Source organism: Strongylocentrotus purpuratus, unplaced genomic scaffold (genome assembly GCF_000002235.5).
Source record: "Strongylocentrotus purpuratus isolate Spur 01 unplaced genomic scaffold, Spur_5.0 spur5_scaffold_16, whole genome shotgun sequence".
NCBI lineage: Eukaryota > Metazoa > Echinodermata > Echinoidea > Camarodonta > Strongylocentrotidae > Strongylocentrotus > Strongylocentrotus purpuratus.
Genome location: NW_022145601.1, coordinates 6,054,834 through 6,081,718, shown reverse-complemented (window position 1 = coordinate 6,081,718; position 26,885 = coordinate 6,054,834). Strand labels below are relative to the sequence as shown.

The 26,885-nt window shown below is 36.4% G+C and overlaps 1 protein-coding gene and 2 non-coding genes across 3 annotated transcripts in view; 2 read left to right on the top strand and 1 right to left on the bottom strand.

The window, feature by feature from the left end:
* Positions 1–223: 223 nt before the first annotated feature.
* LOC580325 (neprilysin-1) overlaps positions 224–26,885 on the bottom strand; it is a 39,097-nt gene continuing 12,435 nt past the window's right edge. The window contains exons 2-20 of the mRNA XM_030986616.1: positions 23,046–23,084; positions 17,948–18,109; positions 15,952–16,035; positions 14,862–15,067; positions 14,185–14,247; positions 13,594–13,716; positions 12,743–12,829; positions 11,275–11,402; positions 9,945–10,167; positions 9,519–9,617; positions 9,023–9,100; positions 8,155–8,258; positions 6,891–6,949; positions 6,490–6,541; positions 5,496–5,563; positions 4,919–5,055; positions 4,310–4,375; positions 3,044–3,219; positions 224–2,554 (exon numbers count right to left, since the gene is read on the bottom strand). Of these exons, the coding sequence (XP_030842476.1) occupies positions 2,455–2,554; positions 3,044–3,219; positions 4,310–4,375; positions 4,919–5,055; positions 5,496–5,563; positions 6,490–6,541; positions 6,891–6,949; positions 8,155–8,258; positions 9,023–9,100; positions 9,519–9,617; positions 9,945–10,167; positions 11,275–11,402; positions 12,743–12,829; positions 13,594–13,716; positions 14,185–14,247; positions 14,862–15,067; positions 15,952–16,035; positions 17,948–18,109; positions 23,046–23,084 (2,054 nt within the window). The 3' untranslated portion in view covers positions 224–2,454. The remainder of the gene's footprint in view (positions 2,555–3,043; positions 3,220–4,309; positions 4,376–4,918; positions 5,056–5,495; positions 5,564–6,489; positions 6,542–6,890; positions 6,950–8,154; positions 8,259–9,022; positions 9,101–9,518; positions 9,618–9,944; positions 10,168–11,274; positions 11,403–12,742; positions 12,830–13,593; positions 13,717–14,184; positions 14,248–14,861; positions 15,068–15,951; positions 16,036–17,947; positions 18,110–23,045; positions 23,085–26,885) is intronic.
* On the top strand, positions 7,727–7,808 carry TRNAL-AAG. Its single transcript has one exon. It is a non-coding gene; the product is annotated as a tRNA-Leu (tRNA).
* Positions 11,809–11,890, top strand: TRNAL-AAG. Its single transcript has one exon. It is a non-coding gene; the product is annotated as a tRNA-Leu (tRNA).

Genomic DNA, 26,885 nt, shown 5'->3' with positions numbered 1-26,885 from the left:
ATTTCCTTTCAGTACTTGTCCCTCCCTCTCCTTTCATTCCCTCCTTCCCTTTTCTCTCAATTATTCCACCTACCCTATATACGTCACTTTCTAGTTCCTTAATACCTCTCCTCCCCTCTCTCTCTCTCTCTCTCTCTCTCTCTATCTATCTCTTTCTCTTATTTAGAAAATAAATATGTATGAAAACGCAAAAACTCGAAATAATCAATTGAGCCATTATCTCTATTCTGGTATTAAATGAATTAATTTATTTCAGTTGGCAAAACTACAGTTAAAGGTATACACCCTGCTACGAACGCAACACGCCATTGGCAAAATACATCATGCTATTCAACGCGTTTTATATATGATTCAAATGCATATGACAAAGTACAAAATTGTCACTGGTAATACAAAGAACGCTATACCAAATACATACTAACCATATATGTACACATCTATGACGATATTCGATATACATTTACACTCTAATCATTCATGCATATCAGTGCATAATTTTATACGAGTGTTTCATACTTTTACGCAGTAACATCTTAGAATTCTTGGTACGTCTTCCTGTAATATATATACACATTTTCAATCCTTACTACAATACGTAGAATCTGATTCCAAATTCAGGTGAAATAATAATGTTTTCAGCGTATATAATGTATATAGTTCACTGATATTATTATATAGCTATTTACAGAACAGCATTTAATAGACAAACACATTCTTCTCTGAAAACGTATACGTGTATGATATCGAGTTTCAGTACAACAAAGACATTATCTTATATTGCATATATACATTTTAATTGTACATATTTATATCTGCCTTGAAACGTAACTTGGCATGTGTTACGGAAAGAGGGTTTCAAATTGTATTAACTTTTAATGAAAACAAATATAATATCTGTCAATGCCAGGTTTGAAAAATGCTTTTGCCTGAAATGGCCATGTATATGTATGTAGGTTGCGCGGTAATGGCCTGGTATGGGCGTCAACTCGGGGGGGGGGGGCAGAAATAATGACAAATAAAAGCGAAGGTGAATAGTAACTTTTGTAGGAGTGAACAATTCCTGTTGCATTTCCTGCTCGAATCAAGTCTCTGAATACATGGGGTGGATACGTTAATAAGTCAACTTGTTAATTGTGGAGTTTTAATTGTTTAGTTTACAATTGCGATCATATATGTCTTTAGAAACGTATTAACAACCACCCATATCTCATGTACTGTATTTAGATTATGAGGCGTAATTCCGAATGCGTCATTACATGCGTCAATCAAGCCTATGCGCTAATAATCCATCGCAATGTGGCCAGTATCACGGTCACAATGCCTGAGCTAGTGTCTGGTGCATCCCGTCAGGCCATGACACCTAATTTGTAATGGCCATAATACACTAAAGCAATCGATAAAACTTTCTTAACTTATTCGAATAAAACAATATGTGAAAACAGGTCCTCTGGACTAGCACATCCCTTCACATTCATGTTAGAATGGTAAAAAGTACATAGCTATAATACATACAAAGCGGTGTCTCGTCCGGCGCCGCATCGTTTTTTTAAAAGATAGGCTGTATATACGCAGCCATTACATCAGTCCTAATGGGAGGATGCAGGCTGTGTATAATAGGCCTATATATGTCGGATTATCCTCTGCCAAGCCTGGTCCTGCAAACGTCGAAATAACCGCTCGCGGTATGTATGAGCTTTTTCTACATTTTTTGGACAGTATGTTATACTATAAAAATTACTAATTTGATAAATATTCAATAACTAAAAACTTCGTCCACTAAATGCGTCACGTCACAAACAAGTGTGACGACATATGTCTCTGTTGATCACATTTCTTGTTCTTTAACAATTTCGAGGATAAAAACTAGGTACCGTACTCATACATAATTATGTCCATATATGTAACATATGTTAGTGCTGTTTAATTTGATTACGTTTACAACATACATATTCTTTGAAAAATAATCCCGGCGAGTGATACGTATGGCATGCCACACAGTGCTGTATTAGTCCTGGTCCCACCTCTCCCCTAACGATAACTAATAATGATACAAACACATTGTCTCTATACATTAGTAATAGATGCTCATTATAATGTTTTGGTGTGACCGACGCCATCTATATATAAATGAACCACTTAATCAGTAATGAACTAAAACATGACTTCGATACATTGCATCTGGAGGATGGAACCGGGACTATAATTTTGCCTGGGGTCCGTAGCTTTAAACTTAACATTGCTGGTAAATTTGCCACAATGGTAACTACCATGGACACTTGATTTTCATTGGCTACTGAGCCATTTTACCATGGTAGTTGCCATTGATGGTAAAGTTACCATCAATGGTAAGTTTTGTGCAACGATGCTCAGATAAAACTAACCAGTACAATAGGAGCCTCAACCGATCTTCATATCTCCATATTATGTCAATATATTATGTCGATCACTCTGTCATTACCACATTGTACATTTTTTCTCCGGGTTCATGGGTGATCCAGCGGGGCATTTGTATGCTTTAGCGAACGACGGCGAGTTTGTGATAGCGCCTAGTACTCTGAAAAAGATAACAAAGAGATAGAGAGGGAGTGTTAAAGAAAAGAGTCCAGAGAAAATGAGGGAATTTTAAATGTATGTAATCATACATTTAAATATTAAACACAAATGAAAAAGAGGGTAAATATGAACTTTATGACGGAATTTCAAAATTAAAGAGGACAGGAACCCAAATTTAGTTCCTTTTTTTTCTATAGTTCACAGTTTTTACAATATCTTAGCTTTCAGGCTACGTTATTAATGTAATCACATTTTTCCACCACTATCCTCATCATCACCACCACCATCTCAATCGTCGTCATCATCATTAGCAACTCTTTATATCTTAAAACCATCATTCTGTGAACACATACATATTCACGAAGAAGGAATATGCAAGTTTGGGAGATTTACAAATATTAAATTATTCACGCTTTCATATGCATATTCTTAACAAAAACACGACACCATTATTATTATTTTTTGAAAAAGGGAAGGGGTAAAATATCACCTAAAGTATTGAGGCGGATGTGCACTGTTAGCGAGGATTTCCTTGAGTGCCTCTGGTCGATACAAGCTGCACCAGATCTGTCCAAAGTTGAGAAAGAAGAGCTGATCGTTGGAGAGTCCAAGCCCAGGAAGTTCAGGTTCCTCTTCCCCTCGCCTTTTCACCCATCTCCTGTAAGCCTGAATGAACCATATAAATTTAACGTTAACCTTGCATTTTGATACTGATAGTGACATTGACAAAGAATCGGCAATTATTGAAAGGAAATTGGAGCTGTATTCATTTCCACTGTGCAGCTTCTTTTTAAATATAATTTTTGTGCATTGTTAATTCCCTTCTTTTCTATCTTAGTTCCTTTTTCTAAAGCTTGCTCTGAAATCATATTTTGCGACATATCGGCCACGCGTGAACTACAGATGCCATGAAACATTGTGTGATTTGTGGATTGAATAAAAGAGAGAGGGAGAGAGAGAGAGAGAGAGAGAGAGAGAGAGAGCGCGAGTGAGAGGACGAGGTAAATATGTGTAGATGTCTAGTGGATAGGTCCTCGGACTGTGAATCCCATGGTTCGCGGTTCGAGTCCCACTGCGGCACTAATGCTCTTTGGCAAGACATTGATCTACATTTGCCACACTCGACCAAGGTGATGTTAATGGGGAACTGGCAGGAAAGTATTTCCTTGAAATGCTAGAGCGCCATTATGGCAGTCATGCTAATAATTGTGGAGCGCCAGGAATGTCAAGTTTGACAGACATGAGTGCTATACAGGAACCCGCTATTATTGTATATATATATATATATATATATATATTACTTGGTCTATAAACGTTTAAAACAATATCCAATTATTAATTTCACCGTAAACGTAATCATCCCTTTTCCGATTATTTCTGGCATTACGGAAAAATAGCTTTAGAGCCCTCTAAAGTATTGGGAGCCCTAAAAGTTTGCCGGCAAAATTTCACTTAAATTGTATCATAATGTGAAAGAGGGTATCATTTCTGCAAGGATTTTCAAAACAAATGTGTTTGAAGTCGAATATTAATGAAAGAATACAAACTTTAGGTTCTCTGCATACAACGAAAAAACCAAATTATGTATTGTTTTATCAATATTTGTTTTCATTTTCATTTTTTTTTTAGGGGGGGATCTTTGCACAAGTGTGTCCTAAATGACATTCTATTTACATCATTTAAGTGAAATTTTGCCATCAAAGGTTTGGCAAATTTTAAAGCTCTCAACACTTTAGAGGGGCTTTTTAAGTCTTACCTCAAAGGACTGTTTTAGCCCTCCATTGTCAGCGATGTTTTCACCCTGTGTCAAGGCGCCATCAAGCTGCAAGCAAAACGAAAAATACGCCATTAAAATCGAGGAACGAGCACTGGTCATGCAACAGGCCATTTTCGTAATGTAACTAAATTTAATGCATAAATCTTTGCTAAGTGCTTCGTTATATATTATTTCATTCACCTGTTCCAAATAATTGTATTGCAATAGTCAAAATGCGAGTCAAAATATATTAGTCGTTGCTAAGATTTGTACCGACTTATTTTCTCATTTAAGTATATTCTTAAAGGTGGGAGTAACAAACTTTTTTTTTTCTTCAATTTTTTATCAACATAATAATTAAGGGGTAAAGTTTGATGAGACGGAAATTTACATTCTGACACCAATATCCCGATGTAATTATGTGATCTTCAACCTGCATCTCTTGCTTGTGACAATGTTTTTTTCTCCATGGCTTACATGCCTATTAAAAAAAGGAAGGTACGGACAATCCATATTTCATATATCTACGGGGGTGATTTCATTCCTTAGTCGAACTACATGTATCGGGCGGAGGAATATTGTTTTCATTTAAGAGCTCAACTTTCTTACATGTATCCTCACGCCATCCACCACTGAGCTGAAGTTGGAGTATTGGTCGATCAAACACTGCTTTTTCTCGTTAAATGCCTCTACCGATTCTGAGGAAAACCACGCACGTAGAGTGCCATCCTTGTCGAACAACCGACCTACAAAAGTAAAAATTAACATAAATATGTATGAAAACAAAGTGTAACCCTACAAAATATTTTTTCGAGTACAAAATATTTTTAATTTACGTCACAATCATCAATTATAATTTTTAAAGTATGAATTCAGATGTATATGACTGTGAATATAAACGGCATTTGATCAAATGTAGTCATTTGCATATCGCTGAAGCTAAAAAAAAAACACAGAATATTCTTTTGTAATTAAATTAAATGTATTGTCCGTATCGTCGCTTTAATATTCATTCCCATGACAATTTTATGGAGTTTTCAAGTGATCCAACTTTGAGCACGGCGAGTGTGAATTCGCACTTAAATAAACGGACCTTTTAAAACATTTGATGTTTTATTAAGAAGTCAGAAAGACATAAAATGAAAAAAAGTGAAGAAAATGACCAACATGAAACATAATGGTTTACCTTTGTTGTCAAAGCCGTGGGTCAGTTCATGTCCGATTACCATCCCAATACCGCCGTAGTTCATAGCTCTGAAAGAAAGTTTGGAACAAAAATATAATCACCATATACAACTGTAAACTTTATTGTTCTGTAACATAGCTCTGCCCATTTCTTTTTAAAGTTCTATTCATAACTTTTACAAGATTTGTACGAAATAATGTAATCAGTTCATGAATGTACCGTTCTTCAAGTCGGTTCGAGGATGGGAGCCAACATTTTATTCGTTTAAAACAATGCCCATTTTAGTTTAATCATAAACGTGACAGTTTCACGCTGTTTTAGTACTCTTTAACCTCAGCATATCATTTGAAATATTCTTAGAGTTTCATGGGACTAGGCTGGACATAATCGTTCAAACCGACCCTCATATGGCACTAAAGTTATTCGCTCGCTCACTTGGAAATTTGACTACTATCAGGATTTCCAGAAACTCTATTAACGTATTTCCAGGTGTGTAGAAGTTTATCCTAGTTGTTTACACACTTGACTGCATGACGATGCAAAGGTCGTGGGTTCGCACCCCGGCATTATCATATCGTACTTCGGCCAAATATCAATCAACAGTTCACCTCTCCACCCAAGTGTAAATCCCTAGTAAAAGAAGGAGTTTTCCTAATGTGTAACCTAGCTAACGCTAAAGTAATTTACTCATACGGATCATTTTACTCGGTTATTATGAAGATCCTCGGTTATTATGAACAATACATAAGAAAACAGTATTAATACTTAAGGGAAATCCCTTCACTTGGTGAACTGCATCATTTGAGTCTGAAGAAGACAGACTACTCTTGGATTGATCTACTTACTCCAAACACAGTATATCATATTTTAATGAGATTATGTAAGCTTCATATAACATGAAATACCAAAACTATTTTCGGCATGGAGATTTCAGAGGATTAATTGAGAATAGAAAGAAATGAAAGAACGAGGTTAACGTTTTTTTTTAACTTACTTCAAATTGTGCCTGAAGTAAAATGGAGGTTGCAGAATTCCAGCCGGAAAATCTAAAATAATAAGTGACAAATTGTTTTAAAAATGTATAGTAGACAGTTTTATACTGATATTTATATACCAGACGTCTTCTTTTTTAGTCTAGAGTAAAATATCTAAAATCATTATTTTATTACTGCTATCAATTTGAAGAGAGAAACACATTTCCAAATTTGTCGTTTAAGAATTTGTCCAGGATTGTTTGAATGTTAGAAGGTTAGTACAGTAGTGGGAATAATTAAATCAAGATACATTTTATACACAAATTACGCAGTTTTTTCATCAACCTTCAAAAATGTTAGCGGTTCACTTTAATATTATTATTATTGTTATTATTATTATTATTCTAAATTTTACACTTACACATTCTATTGTAGTTATTCTGGTAGTATGCATTAACTTTCACTGGCGAATCCAAATCTCTGTAGTGAAAGAAAGACAAAGAAAGACAAAAAGATGTACTTAATTCACGGCAAATTGTATTCCTCCAATCATTCAAAGGTGAGATGAAACGTAAAATACTTATTTGATGTAAATTCGGAGTATATTAATTTCCTTAAGGAACGATACACTTTGAAAATTTGTTTGAATATGTATTAAAGGCTTAGAACGAGATTGCCACTATTTCGAAAGATCATCTTCAGGGCGATTTCAAAAACCTATTGTAAGTATTGTACGAATAATGTTCGCATGACGTAATACCTGATGGTCATGTTTGCACATTTAAATACAGGTGTAGGTGATGTACAAGGCTATTGAAATTGCCTAGGTTGATTTGTTAAAAGAATTTGCTATAGCGATTTAGGGAAAGCTTGGATTTGAATACTGTATCATAAAGACACGGACAGTCAGGATTCAAGGTAATTGTCTACGTTTTACTTCGTTATTACATAGCAAAATAGAAGGAAAACCTATTCTAAGTGCTTCCATTGCTCCCGTTATGCCTGGAGATGGAATATCATTAACATTTTTTAATGAAGCAAGGTTTCAAGAATATTTTAAAACATAAAATCAGCTTGCAATGCAAAAAATATTGTCATGTCCTACAATATGTTAAGGAGAAAACTAAAAGTAAATAAACAGAACACTCAGCAATGATCAATGTTTCTTTCGAAAACTTCTGATTGGCAAATGATACAGGTGTGAAGGGGTTGTAGATGATTGTGTGCAGCTTTCAAAACATGTTATATATAAGTAGAGGTAGCGTGGCCGAGCGGTCTAAGGCGCTGGTTTAAGGCACCAGTCATTTCGATGGCGTGGGTTCGAATCCCACCGCTGCCACCATTTTGTTAAAGAAGGGAGTTCGATTCTGAACAGCACAATCAATGTTTCCGTAGATCTGAGCTGATCTGAGCGTCCGCCTCACAACCGGGAGGTCGTGGGTTCGAACCCCGGCCGCGTCATACCAAAAGACGTTAAAAGATGGGAGTTGTTGCTACCTTGTTTGGCGTTCAACAATAAGGGATAGAGCAACGTCGATCTGGCGCTGCTCAGTGGCTGCCGGGCTCACGATCGATTGGGCAAAAAGAATTTCCGTTTCGGTTTAATAAAATTTGGAGTGGACTATTAGGCTATTATTATTAGTAGTAGTAGTAGTAGTAATAATAAAAGTCTAGGGAAAACTTACTGTCGACCGTCAAAGTAGATTTTGCGTTGTGTGACCATCCACTTGGCCATGCTTTTCCACAGTTCCACGATGTTTTGAAAGTGATGGTGCCTGGTGATGTTCACCTATCATCAACGAAGGAGGAGGGGGGGGGGGGGGGATAAATGCGTTAATCATTAAAATCGTCACATAAGCGGAGAGAGGGGGGGGGTAACAACTCATGGGTCTGACATACTATAGTGGTGAACAATTTTTTCCCCAATGTTTTGGACCCTCTGACAAGCTATTTTATTGAAAATAAATCTCTGAATAACATATTTGAATACATGTACAAATGAATATCATATAATACTTCAAAATAAGATATACATAATGAATATCAATCATAATATAAAGCGATGAGTGAAAGCATAGCATATTGATAACAATAATATAATAATAATAATACTATACATACAAAACATGATAATATAAAAAAATATATACACAAATTATTTAACAATTACAAAACAGTGGTATAGTGGTAAACATAGGATAGAAGCGATGGAGGGCAAACATGAAATGTACAGATATCCATAGAGAAAAGTAGATTAACTAAACAGAGGGAAGTTTCACTACTCTATATCACTGATATTAGTATGATATCACTGCATAATCATAGTGATCATCATTTCGATTCCATAAATATATGTGTTGATGCGACTTGGATTCAATGAAAAAATATTATGTGAATGATACTTTTTTGTCGAAATCTCTTTTTTGACATCTAGCAATAGTGCCGTAGAAACATGCCGAAGTAGAAATCAGCTATGTGCTTCCTATAATCACTGGATATGTGGTTTGTTCTCCTAAAAGTGGGTATACCATACCAATGTCAAGATTTACTTACGTCTTCGAACTCTTTATCCACAGATGCGTTGTTTTTTAGGTTTTCATCGTATCCAATCAGATCATATGTTGCTGTTGCCTGCGAAATTGAAAACGTAATAAAATGGTTACGAGTAAATAATAATTACACATAACATATTGATCTTTCTCTCTTGTGTCACTTTTTACTTAAATCCTGGTTCAAAGACATTTCTTTGCTGATTTCATGAATCAATTTGTCTTTTGTCTATACAAAGAACAATATATTAGACCTTCCATGAACTTGTTTAGCTTCAAGATTGTTTTTACCCATACCCGTGACAACATTAGAGCATCATAAACGTAATGGATAAAACGTGTAAGACATGATGCTAAAATAAAGCACGTTGTATCAAAGCAACGATGGTTTAAAAGTCACCATGTTCGACAGCATATTTATTAAATTCGAGACATAAAATGAAATGATTGATTTTGATTGAAATATTAAAACTTGAATTTTACACATTCAATGATCTAACCTTGGCAATGGCTTCTTGTTTAGTGTCGTCATCCATCCAATCAGTTCCTTCTAATATATCCAGCAGTACTTCCCGGATGTGTTGTACCATCTTCCTGGCCTGTTGATATGTAAATAAAACAAAATATTAATGATAGAAAGTAGAACAACTACCACAATAATAAAGAGATGTCACATTTGTATCATCAACCAGTTTCAGTTAGAGTCGACGGACGTGTGTACTTGGAATTATCGTTTTGAGAGCATTTGTAAAAAGAACTCAAGACGGAACAGACAAGTGGTTGCTCTCTCGAATAGTTTCAAGGCGAGTGGTATATTCTTTCGTCAAAAGAACCCACTTAGAGGAATCGAGAAAGAAGTATAAAGTCGGAACTACAGTATTATTTCGTGTATAATTATGTGTATCATTACAACCCAAGTATGCTACCTCAATCTTGCTCTGTTCGTCAAAGTGTTTCCGGATGAACATGGCCCCCACCGAGCTGCTCATGAGGACTGTACAGCGCTGTACGCAGGTCTTCCAGCGAGGCTCGTCGGCCCTCTCGCCATCAACAACCTTGCGGTACTCCAGCCTATGGTGCAGCAATCTTGGGCAGAGGTAGCTCATGCTCTTCATGGTGACCCGCCACATTAAGAAGTTTGCCATCACCCTAGAGGAGAAAGAAATAGAGGGGGAGGAGGGAGGTCGGGTCTCCTTGTTACAGCTCTCCAGTACATTCTGTCTGTAGCCAGCTCAAAATCATTTTAATAATAATAATAACAATAGGCATTTCTATAGTGCCGTCTATCTAGATAATTCTATTCCGAGGCGCATTTATTATTACCCCGGCTTTAGAACTAGCTGCCGTTTATACAGCGCTCTAGTATTTCAAGGAATTAATTCCTGCCAGGTACCCATTTATATCACCTGGGTTGAGTGTGGCAAATGTAGATCAATGTCTACCCTCAATGTCTACCATCTTCCTTAATACAATTCATCAACCTCAACCTACGTATTCATACCATCTTTCAGAGAAGGTATGTTTTATTTTGAAAAATAAATTCAATGACGAGAAACTATAATGACCAAGGTGGTGAGTGGGGTTCGATAGTGTTCAAGCAGACCGCCGAAAATATAGCGGGGCTTTTAAATATGATCCGGAAAGACCACATCAAATTAGTACTGTTGTTCGTATAAATCTTTTAGAGCTATTGCAAGCTCCATTTTATATATTGCCTACTGTATGACAATGACGTTCTATTCAATTGCTATCTTACAGAGCAACGAAATTGGGCTAAATCATTAATTTCAATGAACGTTATAATATATCAAAGTCATTATCATTCTAGCAATATTTTCTAAACAATGAAAAACATAATTCCGAACGCTAAATGAAGTTTTGCTTCTGCATGTAGCTCTTAATGTGCAATTCTAATATCAGAAAGACAAACATTTGAATGAGTGCGTCGAATGAGTTCCAAGGGAATCAAGAGAGTTTTGTGCTGGCATCATGGCATCAGTATTATCCGCAAATATTCTTGGACTCTCTTGCGCTTGATGACCTGTCATTATTACCACTGGTCCTTCCTCTTTGAATTATATTACGTTGTCATTGTCAAAAGTAAATTTTGCAATCACGGATGTTTATTTATATGTGTAAATGCATTAGTTATATTTTGTTTAGACCATTGCAATTCAAATTTCCGAATGGATATTAAACAGCTAATAGCTAATTAATAGCTAATTATATTTGTTGTCATTTCGTCCATTGTATTACCTCTTTGGAGTTCTTGTGACAATATCTGCGATATTTATCAGATACTGTAGATCGAATGTGTTGAATAGGTCTGTTTCCAGGAGAGAATCATCGTTGAACACCAGATTCAGATAACGGAACCAATTGATCTGAAAAGAAGGGATGCCATATTTAAATAAATAAACAAACGAACAGATTAACCAATAACAACAAAAATATGTTATCAGTGCTTTCATTGCCCCCGTTATGCCTGGAGATGGAATGTCATTAACATTTTTGAATGACGTATTCTCCATGACAGGGGGGGGGGGGGGGCGATGGGGTCCATCATAAACATCAAGAGCGGTCTTCACCAAGGTTTCAAGAATATTCAGAACGTAAATAAATCAGCTTGCAATACGAAAAAATATTGTCATGTCCTACAAAATTGAACGTAAATAAACAGAACACCCCGCAATTTTGTTTCTTTCGAACATTTCTGATTGGCATATGATGCAGGTGTGAAGGAGTTGTAAATGATTGTGTGCAGCTTTCAAAACAATTTTTATAAGTAGAGGTAGCGTGGCCGAGCGGTCTAAGGCGCTGGTTTAAGGCACCAGTCATTTCGATGGCGTGGGTTCGAATCCCACCGCTGCCACCATTTTTTGTTTTTCCGAGTATTATCTTTTTTTTTATTGACTAATCTATTTGTAATTTTAGAATTGAAAAGACCTAAATCCGGCTCTTTACTCATGTTATGGATTACTAATGTCGCACTTCTAAAAATTGTCCGATACTTGCCAGACATAGCAACAAAGGATGTTGATGTGTACAGCAGAAGAGTTGAGCAGTGACTAGGAGTTTTGGATATAAACAAATCCATTAATTGAAATAAATAACTAAGTCGGACTAAATCAAGAAATATCCATCGTCTGCCATTTTCATTCTGCTGTTCTAGGACGCCTAACCCTGGACATCCATCCCCCGGATAAACCACCCCCAGTCAACTACCCCTAGGACATCTACCCCTAAGGACAACTACCCCCTAGGCCAACTACCCTCGAGGACGATTACCCCCGGGGCAACTACCCCCGGACAACTACCCCCAGACAACAACCCCTTAGGACAACTACCCCCTGGACAACTAACCCCGGACAACTAGCCCCTGGACAACTACCCCCTAGGACAACTACCTGCAGACAACCATCCTCTAGGACAAATTCCTCCGGAAAGACTATCGTAGGGGGTTGTTGTCTGGGGGTATTTGTCCGGGAGTAGTTTTCCTAGGGGGTAGTTGTCCAGGGGCTAGTTGTCCGGGGGTAGTTGTCTGGTAGGTAGTCGTCCTAGGGAGCAGTTGTCCTAGGGGTTAGTTGTCCGGGGTCAGTTGTCCTGTGGGGTAATCGTCCTAGGGGGTAGTTGTCCTAGGAGGTAGTTGACTGGGGGTGGTTATCCGGGGTGGCTATCTTGGGGGTAGGTGTCCGGATACGCTCTATGATACGTATATGCTTACCCCTGGGGCCATTGCACCTAAGTTCTGTAATGTCGTCTTGTTGTAGATCTTCAACAGGTCTCTTCTTTCAGCTTTTGCTAGTGAGGCCTAAAGAAAAAAAGAGTAACAATTTAGATTTATTTTCAAATTATACTTTTTCTTTTTCATATGTGACTTTTCTTTAATCAGATAACGAATGTAATTCATTCGTATAATTCGCATTTATTTCATCTCGATTAAAAATTACATCGATACAAACGATACAAAATGATTTATAAACAAACTTAGAAATTTATCGGAATAGTTTATCGTGTGAGCTAGATAGGGTGTAATCCTCTTGACTAAAGGTCTTCTTCTGTCGATCTGGGGGCTGAATTGGACGGGTATAGTTAAGTCGACTATTTCATTTTTTGATTAAGGACTTAGATGGTCCAAGTGTGTTCAAGGGGCCTAATCTAATGGGCTTGATACTTTCGGAACATCCTCTTGGTTTATATTGAGATCGGTACCGCCTTTGATTGCCTTTTAGAGCCAATGTCCGAGTTACTGTTTAATGATTTTTGGGGTGTAAGTTATCTTCTTATAAAGTGAATACATAAGAAAATGTATTTATCATAATATCGTTAAGAAATAGGTTTAGGAGGTGCTCGTAGAATAATATGTCGATACAAAGATGGATACTCCTGAGATCCCTAAATGGCAAAACTGTGATTTCGGCTGTGCCCCCAACTGGACTTGATCAGGGCACTGTTTGTTAAACGACACAACTTAACTTCACACAGCCAATCTATCGAATTCAATGACCTCTGTACCTATAATGCTTTATATTAACAAAAAAAAAAGATTCTCTGAAACTACATTATATGGCTTACATTAGCAATTTCCCTTTCGAAATCATATGCAGCATTCATCTCTTCTGCAATGTAGGTGTCGTTCAGGTCCGGTCTTAGTTCCTTCACTATTGAGTTCATATACGTGATGTAAGCCTGCACCAGCTGTATCATCAAGGAGAAAAGAAATTGAATTAGATGTTTGATTCAGTTGTTTCACATAAACACATTTGATCAAATGGAGAAAGATTATGGCAATGAATATGGACAAAAAGATCTTCTGTCACTTATCGATGGTAATAGAACTCACTAAATTTCTAACGAGAGTAAAGCTTATAATATCGATGAACAAAGCTTATCAAGGTAGAAACGATAGCCAGGGGAAAAATTAATATTTATTTTTGGGGGGCTACTTTTCAAGCTTGCCTGCATGAAAATAACATTCTAAAATTCGTTTTGCATTGAACTCTATGCAAATTTACAGGGGCTCTTTTATGATTTTCGGGGGCTATTTTGGGCATTTCAATAAAAAAAAAAGAACTGAACTGAACTGAACACAAAGTATAATTATAGTCTCAATACGTCATTTAATTTTAGGAAATGCAATTTCATGGTGATATATTTCAAACTTACCTTGTCGCTTTTATCTCTGAGAAAGTATTCACGTGATTTCATTCCAAGTTCAGGCTGGTCTAGCTGTCATAAAGCAAGATGCAACATCACTTTTATATCATAGTTTCTTTCAATGTTAATTAAAGTTTCTTTGTAAATGAGTGGACAGTCATGATTCTTTCCAGCGGATTTGGAATACCTTGTGAGTGTACAAGTACCCCACACTTATATCATTATGAATTTACAAATCTAAAGACATTCTACTGATTCTTGCTAGTTTGGATATGTGTACTCGGTTTCGTGTACATCATGATTATAGTATCGTTGGTACGGAGACATTTGGTAAGCATTATGATAATCATTTATGAATTTTCATTTTGTTTCATTTTGACACCTGGGCCCCATTGCACAAAACTTACCATTGATGGTAACTTTGCCATCAATGGTAACTACCATGGAAACCTTGATTTTGATTGGCTGTTGAGCCCTGTTACCATAGTAGTTGCCATTGTTGGCAAAGTTACCATCAATGATAAGTTTTATGCAACGGGGCCCTGGGCATCGAACTACAAGTTTACTGACATCCCATTAAATCATATTGAATTTAAATTTTCTTCATGAACGTAATCTCTACCAAATGATCCGCATGGCCTCAATAATAGTATCTTTTGTATATTTTTGATACACTATTCACTTACGAAAATTAGAGTCTGACTGGACTTCGTGATGTCTCTCATTGTGTTCTGTTTAAAGATATAGTTGACGTTGTGCAGCTGTCGGATTTGGGCCATGACCTCTTCAAGAACCCACGCATCTTTGTCGAATGTTTCACTGATAATGGGCCATCCGCCGAGTTCCTCTACAAACCGTAATAGTGGCTCAACGTCTGTTTCGATGACAGCAGCTATAGAAATGTAACATAAATATTGGTGAACAAAACGTACATAATAATGATTTTCTATTTCAATTTGTTTTACTTGTGTTATGATGATAATAATAATAATAATAATAGTGGATATTATATCCCTTATCGTAAGATTGTTGCATTAGGTGTGTACACAACAAGAAAAAAAAAAGTTTTACTGTAAAAGACGTTTCCTGCGGACTAGATCGAAATAGTTCATTTTTATTGATGACGTCACGCATAGTACAGCGCGCTCAGGTCCACCACTCGGTGCTCATGGCAAATTTAACTTTCATTAGACCGAGGTTCCGCAGGACGAAAATAGGGACTTTTAGATTTGTACGACGAGAACGTGGACTGCTCGTGTGACACCCTTTTAAGGCAATGTGACGTCACTGCCAGTGCCTTAAAAGGACGTCACATTGCCTTAAAAGAATGTCACACGTCGCAGTTCTTCGTCGTGCTAATCTAAAAGTCCCTAATGTCTGTCTAGTGAACACTCAAAAAGAAGTTGTCAGGAAGCCAGAGATACGGACAATGCCCATTTTGTGGACTTTAACCGGGTCCGGGTTTTAAAACAGTTCACACGTAGTCATTATCATTAATAACCACGATCAAGTACTCTCTTCGAATAATACAATGGCAATCGTCCACTGACAAGAAATAAATGTACGATGGGACTTGGATACTTTATCAAAATAATGAAGGCATGTTAGGGCCTATATAATTATCTCATATTTATGGATCGTTATATTTCCATTTGGTTATTGAAATAAATAATTATAATGTATGAGGACTATTGATCAAGATGTATAGTATTCTTCCTGACAAGAAAAGTATAATTACAATCAATTATAAGCAATAATACACCAGAAAACATTTACCTTCGTCTATGCAAGCTTCATATAAATGTTTTACTTTTGACTCGGCTTCGTTTTCATTTGGTAATGTTGCTTCTTCCAAAAGACCTGATTTGAGGAAAAATGAATCAAGAAAAAAAGAGAAAACAAGACACATTTTTTAGATACTGTTTTACTCAAAAATGCTATGAGAAGGAAAGTACAATGTTAATAATGGTTTCTAAATCTTTTATTTTTCTTCTCGAAAATCACCTTTGAGCTAAACAAATGATAAAGAAAAATGGAAGATAAAATCAGAAATATACACACACAAATGAAGTGCCAAATGTTGTTTTTAATATATGTCGGCTTACTTTGAATCATCGCCGCATCACGTCGGGTCGAGTGGTCACGTTACCCAACCTTTAGTGAAAACATGCCCCTATATTCACGACATATCGGGGGTAATGTTTGTGAAATAAACCCCTCTCTGATCTTCGAATGGTCTGGTTCAATTTACCCGACACTTTGTGAAAATCCTACTGCGAATCTACGAAAGGACGAGTCCTTAACGTGTATTTTTACTTTATATACCATTTTCGTTAATACACGAAAGGTCGTGTAACGCGACCACTTGGCCAGTCGCGATGACCCGATAATTCGAAGTAAGCCTATCTGTCAGGGTTAAGAAATATGGGGCGTTGGGAGGGGGATTTGAGGTGTGCCAGATTGCCTTCCCTCTCCCCGAACCTGATCCTGATTCACTGATTCAGAATGTTAAATATCTAAGCTTCTTCTGGTCGAGCTGCATTGCATTAACGCATTGACAGCCGTTATGACACTTCCTAAAATGCAATAAAATGATGCTTTAATATTCCTTGTTCCTTGTTACTCTCTGGTAAACCCATGAAACAGATGAAGGTAAGGGGAATCATAATTAAAAGCCTCTATATTTGTAGTATCAATAACGTAATTCTTTTAGAGATGGGTAAATTGAAATATACGTGGCAGATGGCAGGGGCGGATCCAGCCGGCGGCAGGGGAGGGGGCTCTCTCCTCGATCCACCACTGGCAGATGTCGTAATCATATACACATTTCCAATTCGTAGCGGACTTAATTCAAAATTCTTGGAAAGGAGCAATACATAGTAACTTGCCGCATATCGATGAGTTAGCATTTGTAATGGCAAAGCCCACTCAAGCAAGTTACGACCGTCGATAACGCATACCGGGGTCCTGGAATTTAATGTCGTCATTTGTTCCAGTTAAATAGCGACATCGTCGACCATTTCATGGCCCTGGTACGGATTGTTATCTCGGTGTTGTGCCATCGTAAGTTGAACTAGTACTTTAATACCACTTTCTTCATGTTTCGAGCCATGTCTATTGTATTTGTTAATGTCTTTATTAATGCCAAAATTTACCAAAATTTAAACACTTTTCCATTCACTATATTTCTGTTTCAAATATATACGTGTCCCTAGGTAAACGTATATAGAGGTTTATACACATGTATACACGTTTACCCAGCAATGAGCTCTCAAGTGCACCTGTTATTTAGTATTGTATGGCAATAATCATAATGCAAATTGCATACATTGGTTGTTGCTCGGTCAAAATTATCACTTTGGCGTGGCGTATATAACAACAAGTAATTTCGTAAAATGCAATCTGACTTTTGAAATGCAATAATTCGCTTCAGGTATAGAATTAAATAATTCTTAAAGAGGCACAAAACAACGACTTTGTATTCAATATGATTAAATCATGAGAATGGCTTGAAAATATTGCTCTCACTGCGTGCACATGTTTTGTATGTTCTGCAAGAAAAATCTATGTGTGCACCCTGAACTGAATTTGCTACACCGATTATGCAGCCATGGGCAGAAGTTTAAGACCACTCATACATGCGTTAGCTTGAGGAGAATTAAAATTAAATGCAGGCCCACTCGTAGAATTATCATCAAAATAAAGGAGGTCTTCGTCTTTTGCAAATGACTGTATAATTGGAGATAAAGAAAAACATAATTTTGTTTCAAACCTCTTGTTAAGACAAGTAACTTGTCTTGCTGTTGCCCAAGTACTGTGACCTTGTTTTCCTCCTCTGGTATAGTTGTCTTCTTCATCCATCCTCCGCATGAGAACTGGTAGAAATCTTGACAGGGATCTGCCTCCAAGTCCATGTTCTCTATTAGCGCACCCGCTATAAAAAAAAATTAAAAGAAAGAGACAAAAACAAGGATCCCGAAATTACATTTGTGAGATAAACCATTGGCAGGGTGGAGGGGGGGGGGGGTCGGGAAGATGTACGACAGGTGATTTTGCGAGTATATCCATAAGTTGACTATTAAAACGATTGCTTAACTTTGAGGAGGCACGATATGATAGCTCAATTTGTAGAGCATGGTCTCGTAATCCGGTGATCCGGATTCGAAACCAAGTCGATGCGCTAGTGCCCTTTGGTAAGGCATACATCCTCATTACCGGGTCCCTCGGAGAGGACCTAAAGCTGTAGGCCGTCTAGTTGCTTACTTACACGCATTTATGCTTTCTTAGCAGCCAGGTACAATAACCATCACCACTCAACTTCAACCCCGGACCATTGAAACGGCGTACCTGACCTCTATACCCTAACCTAAAACCCAACAGACCTGCTTAGCATGCTTCTCTCCAGATTCAAATTTAAATTCACATTTTTTCGGCAAAAGATAACAAAATCAAAATGACCTCATTACAAATGAAATCATTATAAATACCGGGATCGCTTCCTGAAGGAAGCGTAGCAGCATAACCAAACAGCCCGCTTTTGAAGTATGATAAGGGGCTTTATTAATTTATTAAACGTTCTCGCCTACACAAAATTACAATACGTTAGTGTATAGTATAAAGAAAGCATGGTATAGGATGGAAGAAAACTTCTGAGCTCACTCATAACACCGACTTGAGATCGAATCTTCTTGGAAATTAGTTCAATGTGTTTTTCCCATGTGAGTTTGTTGTCAATGGCAACTCCTACATAAATTGCAGATTGTACCTGGTCAATACAGTTACCATCTATTGTCAGATTAACATTTTCAATTAAAGTATCATTTTGTTTGCCAAAGTTAAATATCATGAACTTTGTTTTGGTCTGAATAATTTTTAGTTTATTTGCGGAAAACCAGCTAGCAACCTTTAGAAGTTCAACATTGGCTTCGAAAATTAAGTCAATCAAATTTTACCCAGAATAGAAGATGTTTGTGTCATCGGCATACAGTACATAATGTAATTTCCTTGAAGACTCAACAATGTCGTTTATGAAGAGCAAATATAATAACGGGCCCAAGATACTACCTTGAGGAACACCTTGCTTCATTAATTACAATTCAGAGTCAGATTCATTATATTTTACACATTGTGTTCTATTAGACAGATAAATGTGGGCCCATTCCAATGGAATGCCTCTAATTCCATAAAAACTTAGTTTTCTTAATAATATTTTGTGATCCAAACAATCGACTGCCTTGCTATGGTCTACATACACTCCTAAAGCTATCTCTTTCTTTTCATAAAATTTGTACAAATTTTCGGATGCAAAAAGTAAAGCTGACTCTGTTGAATAACATTTTTCGAAACCCAAACTGTTCCGAAAAAAAATAATTGAATGCTTGTGAAGGAAAGTAGATAATCGATTGTACATTTAGTCTTTCTAAAATCTTGGAGAAAGTCGAAAGCAATGATATTGGGCGATAGTTCGATAAATCATGTATATCACCTTTCTTAAATAAAGATATGACTTTTGAAACTTTCATTGATTCAGGAAATGATCCAGACATAACTGAAAAATCAAACACATGGTTTAAGGGTTCAACAATATAAGAAATTATCTTCTTTATAACGTATGGTGACATATCATCGATCCCATATGAGTGTTTATTTTTCAAGGAAGAAAATAACTTCAAGATCTGATTTCGATCTGTTGGTGAAAGAAACAAAGAATGTGTTACGCTGGTTTTCAAATAGTCAAGAAAGCATCCAGTGGACTGCGGATTATCAAACAATCAGCATTAACGAAAAACGAGTTAAATGCATTTGCAATTGATTTTGGTTCAGTAAGCCTTACACCATCTTTACGAATGAATGAGGGTAATTTCGATTTACTATCTTTACCAAGCAGGTTGTTCAAAGTTTTCCAAGTGTTTTTTAAATCATGGCGATTTGATTCAAGCTTTTCCGCAAAGTAGTTCTTTTTGGAGACACGTATAATGTGAGTAAGCCTATTTCTAAAAGATGTATACTTTTTCTTCACAGAGTGGTTGTTCAGTTTTAATTACCGCTTACAAGCGTTTCTTTCTACCAATGGATTGAAGAATGCCTTTTGTAATCCAGGTTTTTCTTGATGATCTACGTCTATCCTTACCAGGTATTGTTTTCGAATGCTTTGAAATCATCTTTTGAAAATCTTGAATAAAGGTATCGTAAGCTTCGTTGACATTGGTTTTGGATGTAGCAAAGACCAATCATACAATGCTAAATCTTCACACAATGAGTTTAAGTTTATTCGGTGTTTAAATTGACTCGCATTGTTCCTTTTCAAGTGGGTGTGGTAATTTGGTGGTAAAGGGTTCGTTACTTGAAAGATTGGAAAGGGATCAGAAAGATCTGAATACAAAATACCAGGCAGGATTGGCTTATTCAAAACATTTGTAAAGATGTTGTCAATACAAGTAGATGAGTTAGTTGTTACACGAGTTGGTTTCGTGATAAGTGGGAGAAAAGAGGAGGAGTACATTGTATCGATAAATACATTGGTATCCGAATGGAGGGCGAAACTAAGTAAATCAAAGTTAAAGTCTCCAACAATATAACATTGTTTATTCTCTTTGTTAACTTTACCAAGACATTCTTCAAGATGGTCATTAAACTCCGCACTACAAGTATCGGGAGATTTGTATACAGTTCCAACGATTAAATAAGAACCCCTGGTTACTATTTCAATTGATGTGCGTAATGACATCTGTAAAGATGGAATCCACTTTGCTTACAGTAGTTGTTGCTATATTTGGCAAGCCTCTGATAAGCGTTTCGATTTTCAAGAGAAAATTACGTTCAAGAAGCATGCATAAGATTAGTAGTCTATTGTAAACTATTTCTAGTTTTTTTTTTTGAGAATTAAGTATTTCAATGAACTCTTTTTCATAGTACTGTCTCAATATACGATTAGGATTCGGATTAATATTTGCTCACTTTAACTAGGACTCTCAACCTTCTCTTTAAGCTTCACATTCTGCGGTTTTAGAAGATGGCAGCAATTTCGTGGGGGTGTGAAGAGAGGAAAACCGCACACACACGCACGCACATTCCCTCACGCCCACGCTCTGGAGACGCAACCTACTGGGTCCTGGGAGTGTTTATGTGTTCTAGAAGCATATTGTATCGATATGGATATGAATTTGAACTTGTCGTCATTAGGGGCAATGAGGTATTACATTACGATGCTGTTAATACAGTCAAACGCGTCTGTATATGCCACGCAGGGGAAACAGAAAGATTTGCTAATGTAGACATGTGGCCTTTCCAGACAGGTTTTACAAACACACATTTCTTTTCTCAAAGGAGACAAAACGCACGGCCACTATAGACAGGTAGTAGGGAATGCAAACAATACAATTAATATCATTGTTTACTAATTGGTTATTAATAATTATACTACATGAATCACATTTATCGTACCTGAGGACAGTCATAATAATAACATCCGATAACAGCCATAATGACGTTGTCTCTATATAAAAGAAATTAGGCTTTTGACAGACGATGTATTAAGGACTATGTTGGAAAGATTACTACCTATTCAAGTCCATGATATTTAGCTATCAATAACTAAAAGAAAGATTGAAGTGAAAGAATTTGGTGACAAAAAGAAAATTGAAAGACTAAAAGCGCAAGAAGAAAACAAACTCCTCTCAATTGTTTTGAATTAACATGAAATTAGCAGAAAGAAAAAAAGTTTTTTTTTCCTTTAACATATATGAACCCCATCATGACGATAATGTAGCATATTGCGTTGTTGAACGCTTCAGTTTCGGTCCTTTCTCTCTTGTTCATGCATTCTAACCAGAACATTTTGAAATGTTTTCTTATTTTACTGTCTATCGCGTTCGATTTGTTCCCCTAAGGTCTTGTATTGCATTGCACTCTGTAGGTATCAAGTATAGACTATCACTTTAAAATTTAAATTTGAGCCAATTTGACACGCTTCCTGTTAGTTTCTGGTTACACAAAGGAAAAATGGTTTCGAGAGCAATTGTACAAGGTTGAAAGTTTCTTATTCTTGTTTCTTCTCATTTTAATATCAAACTCTAAATTTTAAACGATATCTAGTGGCGGCAAGAATAATTGCCCCTTTAGTAACTGATATGTTAGAGTTACCATGTTCTGGCTTCGCTACAAATGAGAAGGCAATTTGTCATAATTCATTGAACGAAGAAAGAGGGAAATGTTAACATAAAACAATAAAGGATCGCCGGCCGGTTAGGTATCATGTTACCTTAGTCTTCAAAGGCATATGATGCCATTTTTTTTAAATGACTTATTTCATACGATCATTTCTTTTTTTTTCTTCATATGTCAGGGAAGTAAACTACGATTGTTCGAATTTCCCAGGTCACCAGTTCTCTCTCTCTTTATCTGCCACACCTCTCCCTCTCTCTCTCTCCCTTCCTCCCTCTCTCTCCCTCCCTCGCGCTCTGTCTCTCCTCTTTCGTTTGTTCTATACCTTCTTTTCGCATTGTCATTTCAACTCTTTCTTTCCTTCCCTCCCATATCCCTCTGCTTTCCTATTTTATGATGGCTGCGTATTTTTCATGTCACAATTATTTCTATGATCTATTAATTGAAAGTAATTAGTTATACTGTTTAGAGTTGAAAACAAAATATCCTTTTGGCTTTAAAGTCACTTTCTTGGAAAAAGGAAGTAATGTTTCTGTGCTGTTGCAAATAACTACATATTTAGAAACAATCATGTAGGTCTCTCTTTTTTTTCTTCAATAATTACAGTTTTGGAGAATATAAAAGACATGTTTACTAATTCGATACTCGAATCTCTTTCAACAAGAACATTTGAATTACTATCCATGCAAATAATATGACATTCTTACCTGCTGATACGCAATGTGTAGAGAGGCATAAGTTCGATCCTGAAACAATAGAGAAATAAATCATAAACAAAATTAATGCAAATACAAGATAATTTATCAATCGGAAAAAGTAAAATGCATAGATTTACAACGTTGTGCGTCGACACAGAAAATTCTTTAAAAAGATGACCTGGGAACTTTACGTTTTGTTGAGCAATCTGCAAATGAAGGTTGATAAAGTATCATCAGACATGAAAGCTACTTAATCCATCATCATTTATCAAGGGATTTAGACCATATTGAAGAAACGCTCTTCATATAACAATTACGAAGCAGGACGATGTAGGCAATGTATAATATACTTCTGCCTTAAGGCATTATTCTGGAGGCACAGACTTTTTTTCGCAACCTGGAGAAGAAAAAATAACCATAATTCCTTCAATAAATACATTTTTTTCTCTTCCTTTCTATATTTTTATTTTCATATAATTTGTATACATGTAATAAAATCGTTTAGAATACAATGATTTTCTTCTATACGCCCAATAAAAACAGTAATGTTCGTTTAAAACGTCATCATTACAGTAAAATAAAATAGTAGGAAAGAAACGGCGATGCGGAATATTAAACATGCATATTATTTAATGTACGTTTCAATAACAAACGGGAAATAAGTCAGGCGATACCAGACGAGCAATTAAGTTCTTAACATTAAAACAAAAATTGAAACTAAAAATAACAGCTGAGCTTTTATTAGATGGTATAAACATATTTTGGGGTTGCTACATCGATTATACCCAAACAGGTACTACGTTGGCATTAACGATGATTGGATAGTAATAGTGCTCCAGAATTGAAACCAAGGACGGTCCTATTAATAAGCAGAAGCTTAATGTGAGGCAGGGGTAGCTAGGAGTGTATCCCATGAACAAGATGATAAAACAGTCGACATAGGTCCTACGTGTATTAAATAAAACGTATGATAACCCTAACAAAAATTCCAGTGCACATGCGCACACACACACACACACATACACGCACTTTGTTTTGACGCACACAACAAATAATGTCCTTTCTCTTAACATGAGAAAACTTTCTTTGAAATGTCGCATCTTATTGACCGAATCTCATTGTATAGTAAATATGCTGCAAAGTAAAATTTATCTAATGTTCAGAATAAAAATATTACATTAGAGTAAAAAGGAATAATGAAAGATGGTCAAAAAGATAATGTTTCCTCAAACTGAACAAAAAAAAATATCCCACATTCTCTTCTAATTTCGTGCATAGTTCTTAGGCAAAACTTTATCTACATGTATGTCTCTTTTGCAGCCAACATCAAATTATGTAGAACTTTGCAGGAATTATGAATATGTCATGGGTGTATGTCATATCTGTGAAATTTAAACGTTAGCAGTGTCCTAGTATTCAAATTATGCAAGGAAACCCGTTTACTTTCTAGACTTCACTGTCAGACACTATTGAGTGACTGACATCTTTTTTGATTTGGTAATAGCAAACATAAAAAGAGCTGTAACAGGTAGACGAGCACTTGCCTACATCAATAACCGACTACTTGTAATGGCTAAAATTAAACTGATTGAATCTTTGTGCAGCACAAAACGTACGACCATTTGGTACAAGGGTTTGAAAATCAGACTACTACTTAGGTAATTACAATCACTTATGTCGATGCGAAAGGGGACATAGTACCGGTCCCGAAAATGAACATAAATGCTTGCCTTACATAGACACATGTAATGTATTAAAGCTGTGTTCTTTTCATCTAGCTGCTACGGTTTTAGGTGTTACATATAAAAAAATAATGTGTAACCACTCTTTTTTGTTGACAGCAGTGCTTTCAGGGATATTATTTTGATTTATATAATTCACTTAGGAATAAACCAACATGGCAATTAAATCCACCGAAAAGGTTTTTTGATATAACGATGTGGCTTCAACCAGAACAATTCAAGTAAATCTTTCATGGAAATATATCATCCAGGGGCGAATACAGGATTCTAAAACAGCTAGATTGCGAGATCTCATTTAAGTGGGGTACAGGTCCCTTTTTTCCAAGGGCCTCGTTGTCCCCTACTAGCCCCTTGAAATCCCCAAGGCGGAGTCGTCCTTCCCTTTCACTCTTAGTGTTGTCATCAATACATACATGTACTTTCCCCAAGGGTTATAATATAAACTTTACACCCAGGGTAGCCTTCAGTATCAATATCAAAACTACCGATGGCCATGAAATCATTATTATCACTTCATATTTACCAGGTACCCATGACACAATTCTGTCTCTAGACGTACAAATATGAATATAAAAAGAAAAAGTTCGTTCAAGGATGCTCTGAAAATGGATTGAACCTAGTACCTCATGTATGTGAGTAAATAGCCTCCATCAATAGACCACAGGACTAACAAACATACAATATACTTTACTATACTTTACTACCAAAAATACTTTACAGATCAAATGCGGGTTCCAAAATACAAAGTTCTTAATTGCATAAAATGCGATTACACAAATCCTTAAATTTGTATTAATCAGTGAAACTATCCTCAGTTCAATATTTCAATAAATGTTGTTTTCGTTCAGTTGATTCTCATTAGAAACATTTACAAAATTCAATACATAGCATTTGAACCGTATCAGGACAATTACCCCCGGAAAAATTATCCGCGGAAAATTACCTCCTTGGACAATTACCCCAGTGGACAATTACCCCCCCCCCCCCCCCCCCCCCCGTGGACAACCATCCCCTTGGACAATTCCCCCGTCCCTAAAAATTACCCCCTAGGACAATTACATCCGCCCCCAGAAAAATTAACCCCCCCCCCCTCCAAAAAAAAAAAAAAAAAAAAACTCGGTTAATTAAAGGAGGAGTCCACCCCGAAAATTAGTTGGTTAATTAAAACGAAAACTAAATTATTGGGGGTAATTGTCCTAGAACTGAAGAAATATCTCTCATGGCAACGAAAACGCTTGTCAGAGGCTTGAAACAAAGGGGATTCTATCTAAAAAGATAATGCATAAATTATACATGCTAGGTAAATAACATGTTGGTATCAATGTTAGAAACGTGTATACATTACAGAAATGCATTAGTAAACAGTTCTCTGTTTTATGTAAGGTAATTTACAAAAATGTTGAAGGTTATAATATATTCTGAGATTTTTTTTTTTGTTGTGAATCTGTACTTGGTATTGCATAGTCAATTCCAAAAATGTAATTGGCTTTTAAATCTAAACGGGACAATACGAGTTATCTATACTGTCAGACAAAGCGGCCTTCCTCTAAAAAAAAAAAAATTAATCTTGTATTTAACAGATTTTCATATTTTTTGGTGACTATCGATGATTATCTAAAGAGTATGTACAACAATGCAACCATGGGTGCATGAAAATCGGCAGCAAAATGTTGCATCTGGTATTTTTAAGGTGATGCGAAGGAAATCTCCGTTCATTTCCTTCTTTAAAGCCCAAAAAGATTAGTTGAAGAGTTCAAAATGATGTCCAATTATACCAATTTGCGTGGGGGTAGTGTATCGACCCACATCCTCGCTGATTTCAAGACCAACACATAGACAACAATGACGTCATTCTCTAGCCCCAGGTCTGTTTTCATGATTTCCTTCCTAAATCTGGATCCCCATGCTTACCAACACACCTGCTATTTTAGCTGCGTGTAATTTCTGTACACAGGGTAGGGATGCGTTTAAAAGGCCCGCGCAGACAAAATAGGAGGTGGTATTTACGCTCTCCGCATCCCAATGCTGAAAACATCTGCCACACACATATCCCCTTTAACACATAAACTGCCGCATGGCGCGAGCTTACTGCGCTTCGTGTGATTCT